Source organism: Ixodes scapularis, unplaced genomic scaffold (genome assembly GCF_016920785.2).
Source record: "Ixodes scapularis isolate PalLabHiFi unplaced genomic scaffold, ASM1692078v2 PGA_scaffold3__209_contigs__length_174095766, whole genome shotgun sequence".
Lineage (NCBI taxonomy): Eukaryota > Metazoa > Arthropoda > Arachnida > Ixodida > Ixodidae > Ixodes > Ixodes scapularis.
The window spans coordinates 105785562-105794103 of NW_024609868.1; the positions used below are offsets into that span (position 1 = coordinate 105785562).

Here is an 8542-nt window from a genome sequence, read left to right on the forward strand (position 1 = left end):
ATATTTCTATGTTACGCTCCGTACTAGTTTTCCTCGAGGTCATGGCGATGGACTTGAAAAGTGCGAGCGGTCTCTATGCCTATATAAACGCTACCCTCGTCTTATATGGCTGTAGCGTGATGTGCGACTTCAGATGAGGCGATCAGTCAGTTGAAATGATGCAAAGCCGCCGGGTTGCTCCTCTCTTGTGAAGCTCCTCCTTGTCCGGTTGTCCGTAATACAGCTGCTTGTCGCGCAGATGCTCGCCGCTCAGCTAGGCTGTTTCGCTCAGTTTGTATAGCATCGGAATGGGAATCACTCAGTCCCAAGTTTAACCACTGACGGGAGTGTTTTCTCCAATTCGATTTTAAATAGGGCCTATGAGCCTACGTGCTTCGTTTATCCCGTCAAGCTATGTGTAAACATCGGCCGTATCAGTTGATCGTTTCGGTTTCGGCATAACACAAGGTCAATAACGTACAATCTGTGTTAGAACTGTAACGCTCCACTGTCACACGTAGGTTAAAGCGATATGGGGCATACACCTCCATAAGTCCCTTCAACAGTAGAAAATACATGAAATTAATGAGTAATAAATAGTAAGAAACTAATTTAGATAGTGTACAGAATATACTTTTTCAAACGCAGTTTAATACACTAATGTATCAGCAAAAACCTCTTACTACAGTAACCTGATGAAAGAGTATGACATAGGAAAAGCCTGGAACTTTAAAGGGACTAGCTATGGCAAGAATGATTCCTCATAGCGCCTGAAATTCCAGTGGTACACGCGTCAGCATCGCGGGTGATCTTTTACGGCGTCTAAAGACGTATTTAATGTAAGCAGTTCATGCTATACCTGAATTAATTCTCCATTTCACAGGAAAAAGGCATTGCCGTTTCTGGAAAGCCAATTTGTTCGAAAGCTGCCCCACGTGTGCAAAAAACACGATACTCACCAAGAACCAGGTGTTCTCTATCCGCTTAACGTGAGGAATGGGGACAGTGACAGTACTGTGGCAACCTCTATAATGAGAATGTTCCATATCACCTATTGTTCACAGACTATAGAGTAAGCCAGAGGTGTGAAGTCCGGATGCAACATGGCGCATCCCGTTGAGTACGTCGTGTTCGCAATATTGATGGCTACAAATTTGGGCTTGGGTCTTTACTTTGCGATCCGAACGAAGAACAGCATTGTGACGTTGGACGAGGTTTTCCTGGGCAGTCGCACCCTGAAGACACTGCCACTCGCCATGTCAGCGTTCGCCTCGATGATGTCTTCTGGAATGATTATAGTCATGCCGGCCTATTACTACAAGCATGGCTTTCACATGGGGTACATGTTCCTCGTACTTGTCATCCTTATTCCTGTGACCACCCGTATCATCATCCCCGTGCTCTACCGTTTGAAAGTTACGTCTGTTTTTGAGGTAAGAAAATCCTAAATTTTCCACTAAATCAGAGTTGGGGTGGTGGTAAAACTTGTTGATTTTCAATGTTTCGATGTGGTTGGACAACATTTATTGGGGAGCCTCCGAACGTTTAGCACTCCTGCTTACATGTACTTTTGACATGAATGGCAGAACACCAAACAACTCAGATTATCCTTGAGATTAATGATTATATTAACCACAATAAAAACTGCTAGAAAATGGCTGCGAAAGTTATTTGCTATACGCACGGGCCTTATTGTAGCTGAAGTCAGGTAAGATGATCTATCAAAAATGCGTCTCTCGTGTCATTCCTCAATCGAGACTCAGGAATACCGTATAGGGGCTTGCGCGAGACCATGATGCAGTGCTACTTCCGGCTCAAAATCTCGGTGGAATCCATGTCAGTGAATTTCACCTGCTTTCGTCTCGTGTGTTTCTATGCGCGGACGCCGTGGAGGCAGTGCTTTTCAGATCGCTCGATTATTTTAGCGTCATGATCCACCGCTCTAGCCAGAATAGTAGCCAACATAAAGGAGCATGGCCGACCTCTACGCTTATACATACCGATTTTTATTCGGTGCTAAAACGGGCCGGCACTTGACAAGGGCGATTCTAAGCGGGCAGAATGACCCCAACAGCGCCGAAAAAACAACAAAAACAACTAAGGTTGGGTTTAGGCGTCCCAAAACAGTTCGTTATCACATTTTGAGTTCTGCTTGCTTCTGTGTTCTACCCACATCAAAAATAACGCAAATAAAATCGCTTGCGCGCCAAGAAATAGACACAATAGCCTAAAGCGTTACCGGCAAGAATAAACAAGGCTGATTTACGTTAGATTTCGTGTTCTTCACACGAGTTAAACCGGAACTGACATCAGGCGCAAGCGCTCTAAGAACATGGATCGCCACATAGGCACCGCGCGAAATACGTCAACGTTGTCGATGTTCTACGCGCGGAGGTCTCAGGGAGGTTAGGGAGAGCTGAGAAGCGATAAAAGAACCGCACTTCGGTTATACATACAGACAAGTTATCCCCGTACTCGATGAGTGGGTAGCACACAAGACGCATTATCCTGCACAAAAGACAGTTTGCATGCCGTGTGGAGTAAGTTCTATGTGTGTTGAATTTAACTGAAAATATTCGCCCTTTTCTAAGTTTCATCGGTTATTTTTAAACTGCGAAATTTAGACTAAATAACTGGGGTTTCGATACACCATAGTTTAACTCACACAACAGTAAGGCATTCATATAATAGTGAATAAAGAAGGACCTTAAAAATTATAGGACATAGAGGTAGATATGGCGAACATTTAAGAGTGTTTCGGTGCGCGAACCAATGAGGGCAAAATGCCTAGATGAATAAAAAAGCCATAGGATTGGTACATGTAAAAAATATTGGTTATTATCAAACAGAAGGCCTCTTTGAAACTAATATACAATATGTGGAGAGGGTGTATGAGAAGTAAAAAGAAAACCAGGGTTAATTTTAGTCATCCAGTCATGTGTAAAATTTCTGAAGTCCAAGCGAGTTTTTTGATGGGACGAAGAAGCGCCATCGGCAGGAGAGCTTTCGAGGTCATAGGGCCAGTTTTGTCGAATTGTAAGACATTTCTCATGTAGTGGAGAAAAATTAAAGCTGAAAGGAACAAAGTAAAACGTGATTTGAACGCGAGTAAAAATGGCGAATATTTTTTAACCCTCCAAAAATGCAGTTTCGAATTTTCGCTTCTCTGAAATGAGATAGAGCTACAACCAGAAAAGTCCAAGGCAGTCTTGTATAGTTTCCAGGCTCAATGTCGTGTTTAGGACAGGTATACACCTTTCCGAGAAACCCTCGGCCCAAGACATAAGAGAGCCTTTTTTCGAGGCCATTCAATGGGTTTGAGGCTAGTCTCTCACCGGTGTCCCTGGTAGCCCTAAGCGTGTGAACTGTTGATTTGGATAGTTGCAGTCTGAGACATTGATGCCACTAAATGTTCGCTTTTTTCCGGTTGTTTTTGTCTGCATTCCTTGGTGTCTGTATTTTCTCCATGACATTGAGAGAGCATTAAAGCACAGTGACAACAACAAAAAATATAAACTATTTTTTTGGAGGGGGGAGTTGTGCTTGTGCGTGAGAGAGCGAAAGCGACTGGAATATTTGTTTTATTTTATTATGAGTTTGAACCGGACCGCCCGCTCATGCGTGGAAATCGATAAAAGGCTTAGCTGTCGAAAGCAATTTGCAACAGAAGATAGCCGAAATGTATGCGTATTTCACGCGCACAAATAACGTGGTTACCGATCTACACGACAGGGTTCGATCTTTAAATTTAGCGAGTCTCAACATTCGAACGCTCTAATGTACAGTAATGCAGGTACCAAAACAACACCACGCGAGCGGGCGTCTTTTTTTTTTTTTTTTTTTTGGAGATTACAAATAACCTAGCAAAACATGTCGACGACAGTGACTTCTCGATGATCGGACGGAATCAAATGGGACTTCGTTTCGGGGCACGTTTGGGGGAGAGATCTTTTTTTCACAACACCAAAGCAAAATAACGGAATCTATTGGTCGTTTGCAACCTGATCTTCAACACCTATTTTAGAGCGTGAGCTCTCGATGGCTCGTTCCCCGGTTTTTCAACGGCGTGAGCGTAAACGAAAAGTTTCCCTACTAAATTTAGCGGAAAAATTCACATCACGTGGCTTATGCACCAATTTAATTTCCCGGCTAAATTTTGAGGGAAAAATTTTCACATGCCCTGCCGTCACAAGACCTACAGACAAATTCAGATTCCCCGATGTATTTAGCGGGGAATTTGACGTCACGTGACCCGCACCAATTCAGTTTCCCTGCGAAACGCGATGGGGAAATTGATGTCACGTGAACTTACGACACTGGACCGACCTAAAAAATCAGGTTCCCTTCTAAATTTAGCGCAAAACTCGCGTCACATAACCTATGCACCAAAAGCTTCCCTGTTAATTTTGGCGAGAAGACACATCACGACCTTAAAATTATTTATTCATCAACGACGTATCGACGCTAACTCGCGGCTAACTGATGTGGTATCTCTCATTATCAGACAGTTACTGGCCGTCTTTCCTAAGTACCTCAGCACCTTGTGCCTTAACACCCGGGGTGGCGACGACACTGTTTTGAAAAGCTCATCTCCGTATGCAGGAAACCCGACATTTTAGCTTTTTTTACTTCGCACAAAATAAAAAGATACCTTTGGAGCCCGCAGATTCTTTCGTACATGGAATTAGCGACCTAATTTTGCTTTACAGTATATATAAGCCGAATATGTGTTTACTAAGTAACAATCGCCTTGAGCTCATTTCACATATACAAAGTATTTGCTGAAAACATATTTTTAATATTTTCCTGGCTGAAAAATTCTGCCTCAGTGGAAGACAATTTTACCAAATTTGCAGGTCTGTGATGTGTTTCGTTTGTGCGCGTCATCCCTATATACGCTGGCCTTCGAAAGGTATGTGAGCAGCTCAGCTACTCACGCGCGTTTTAGGTTTATTAAACAGTGTATACATATTCTACAATACTAAAGAATCGACTTCTTGATGGTAGAAATCTGAGAAATGATAACAGCTTTCATTATTTTACGTTACCTTTACAGTACGTCCGCATGCGGTTCGGAACAAAGACTTCTCTCGCCACGTGTCTGCTTTACTTCTTCCTCATGGTGAGTTGATGCGCTCTCACTTGGTCGGTCTTTTGAGTCCCTAGTCAATGCCTCAGCTACCTCGACGCACCATCTCAGGAGTGCTGAAGAGGTATAGACTCAGCATACACGTGACAACGCTAATTTTTCATCTTTCAGCAAACCACTGGAGCTGTGTCCATATTCGCCTCTTCGGTGGCGATATCTGCGGGTAAATCCTTGGCTTCTCTTATTAGATTTCTTTATTAACCTGGAGCTTAATGTAGGACATTACAGTAGCGTTATGATGGCCTGAAGAATTTGTCAGTGGGACACCGCGTCAAATTTGGGTATTCTGAAGACTCATAATCAATATCCCTGTTTTATTTAAGTTTCCCAATTAGCAGCAGGTCAGTAATTGATTGTAGTTGAATGTATCTTGTTGTCCTGGTCGAGACGAGATAAAAGATGCTTTGGTTGTACAAGCGTTGTCTATGTTCTAACGCCGTGAGTGCAGGTATGCTAGCCGATGTAGAAGACATTTTGTACGCTTGTTGATCGATTTGTTTTCGGAACTTTCTATTTCAAGGTGGCAGAAGTTCTAGCTGTGTATATGACGGTCGTCTGGGCCTCTTTCGCGGTCTATTTCAAAAGACGGTCCTCTTAGCCTTGGTATGGATCGTTCTACCCAAGCTCCTGGGTCGGGCTGTCGGTTGCCAGCCGTTTATTTTAAAATAGAGTTCCCCCACCGAGTGTTTTTTTTTTTTCAGTTGTTCTGCTCCTTGCCATGTGGACACCCTCACTGTGTATAATAAGTTATATGAGAGAAAACCATGTAGAGGAAGGTTCGTCAAGAAATTATTACATCCTAGTAGGGATTTCCACGAGGACGCTTCTAGCCTGCAGCAAAAAGGGGGTGCCGGTTCTACAAGGAGTACCCTTAAATAGCTAAATAGTACCTAAGTGTACGTGGATAGTCGTGGCAAGCTAATTGGTCACGCGGGATGATTCCGTGACTACGTCACGATGGTGCTCGGTATACTCCGTTCGTCCTCAACTGAGACTGCAGCTAAAGCAACAGGCGCGAGCTAGCACGCGCTTCTGGTTTTTAGACGTGCCTTTCTGGTACAGCGTTCTCTCTGCAGATGAACGTCACAAAGCCGTGATCTTGTTCTTTCGTGATTGTGGCATAGGCTGCAATTTTAGCTAAAAGTTAATTTGAGTATAATGGCGTACAGCTTTTAGCAGATATTTTCACTTCTACGAACAGAAAAAAAAACCTGCAAATTTCCAGAAAATATTATTAAGAAAATCTTAGGAAGGTGCGGCACCATAGCACAATTTTCAATAAATAGCTAATGTGCCAAACCTAAAATGTATCAAAATTTCTAAAGCCAGAAACTTGGAGCGCATTATTTACTCCTCATTATTTTTGTTAAAAGTTTATTGAAAACACGTTTCGCTGCGGTTGCAAACGAGCATTTGGTTATATATCCCCAGTTAAGACCACTGTATATTTATGATTGAATTTTAATATCAGCGAAAAATATAATACTAAATGTTATTGTGTTCAATAAGTTAACAGATCATCGAATTCTCCACCGCTTCCTTTGGTTAGAGAGGGCCACAACTGTCATTGACAGTTTAGATCTGCCAAAAATGTTTACGAGTGTGATTGGAAAAATATCCCACTCACCAGAGTCACGGTGAGAGGACGCTAGTCACCTCCTAAATTTACCAGCAGTTCACTTTAGCTATTCCATGCATTCCCTTTGCTACTTTTATGCACAACAGTTTTAAAGCCGTTTAATATACAGTTGTTCTCAAGGCGAGGCGCTTGTGTCCGCACCACGGTGTCAGATAATACTCTTCAGGTGAGGACAGCGCGCTCCTCGCGCAGTGCAGATAAAGTTCGCTTTCACTCTCTCTTTCTCTCTCTCACTATGGTTTCAAGCGGCGCCGGCAGATGACTCCTCGGCCCGTGGGCACGGCAAAGACGGCTCGTGCCGCCTCGTGGTCCTTACGCGCAGAGCTGCAGCGAGGTTGTCACTCGTGCAGGAAGACCACGGTGTACCGGGGTGTTATGGCAACGAGATCATTTTCTTCGCTCTCACACAGTTTCGCCATTTGGCCATCGGCGACACTGTCAGCCGCGGGCATGGTGGCCGCGCAATAATGCAGCTTTTTGGATGCCCGTCGAACGAACACTATCTGATTCCTCGCGCCCCGCGTTCAGCCCTGCCGTGTCCTCACCTAAAGATTGTACCTTACACCGTGGTCCGCAGTGAGTAAAATAAAAACAAATAATATCAACCTTTCTATTCCTTAAAATACCTTCCCAGAAGGTACAACATATCTTGCAAGTAAACATCAATAAAACTAGAAGAAACAAAAATATTCCAAAGCACATATAAAAACAACTGAAGACTGACGCTTGATTGACGAACAAAACAATCCCTTAAAATTTTAGTGCAGTAAAGCTCATTCATATCCGCAGCAATAATTTATAAGGCAAACAGAACATATCTAATGACCCTGAGATTTTTTCTTTTAAATTTTTGTTTTAAGCTTTTAAGTTTAATATGAGTAAGCTATTTTGTTTTGTTTGAAAATGCGCTAAGATGCACAAGTTAGCATAACATTTTTTCATGCTCTGCCTTGTCGTAGTCTTCTGCGACCAGTCATATATTAAAAATTGGGTTCTCATAAATGCTCCATTAATTTAGCTGGTTTAATTTACAATACCTCACGAGCTTTATTGGTGCTAGAGATCACAGAAGCCGACTTTCGTTTACTAGTGACAGAAACTGTTGTGATGAAGATGTTTCAAAGCTAGAGAGCTCAATCTAAATAAATACATAACTGGACTGCATTTGTGGTACCTGAGCATATGAAAGAAGCCGTTCTTCCCGGCGCAATGTTGGAATTCATTTCTCTAATGTAAAAAGATGAATTACGGACTCGATATTTCTTTTTTCCAGTGTTCCACATTCCCGTTATCTGGAGCAGTTTTACAATTGGTGTGGCTGGCACCATCTATACGGCTCTTGTGAGTATTGTCATAAATATACTGCGTCAACATAAATCTTTACATTTTTCAAATCTTGATCGTGAGCCCAGGGTTAAAGATATATGAACACTGAAGCAGAGAAAAATCGCATCAGTGTTTTATTCTACACGACCGAGTCTCAGAATAGTTATTCAAATCCAATTCACCGACATTATGGTCGAAGTATCATTAGAGGCTGAATAATTACGTGTAGTATTTTTTAGAACTGCGCTAACGTGAAGGGCCGTCTTTTATTCAGGGAAATCGTATTTGCCTAAGAGATTACGTATTAATGCGACAATAAGCTTTTAAAAGAATTTGTAAACTGTTTCTACTACTTTTTTAACGCCACCAATTTAATAATAGCATTATCACTACATGCTTGTAAAGGCTAACGGCAGCACCTTGAAACACAGAAAGTGTGGTGAAGTCAG

The 8542-nt window shown here is 42.4% G+C and overlaps 1 protein-coding gene across 1 annotated transcript; it reads left to right on the top strand.

Moving 5' to 3' along the window:
- Positions 1-1082: 1082 nt before the first annotated feature.
- LOC121837240 (putative sodium-dependent multivitamin transporter) lies at positions 1083-5477 on the top strand. Its single transcript, XM_042292820.1, has 4 exons — positions 1083-1412; positions 5036-5101; positions 5240-5291; positions 5452-5477. Exons 1-4 carry the CDS (start codon positions 1083-1085, stop codon positions 5475-5477), a joined length of 474 nt encoding a protein of 157 aa, XP_042148754.1.
- The last annotated feature ends 3065 nt before the right edge of the window (positions 5478-8542 follow it).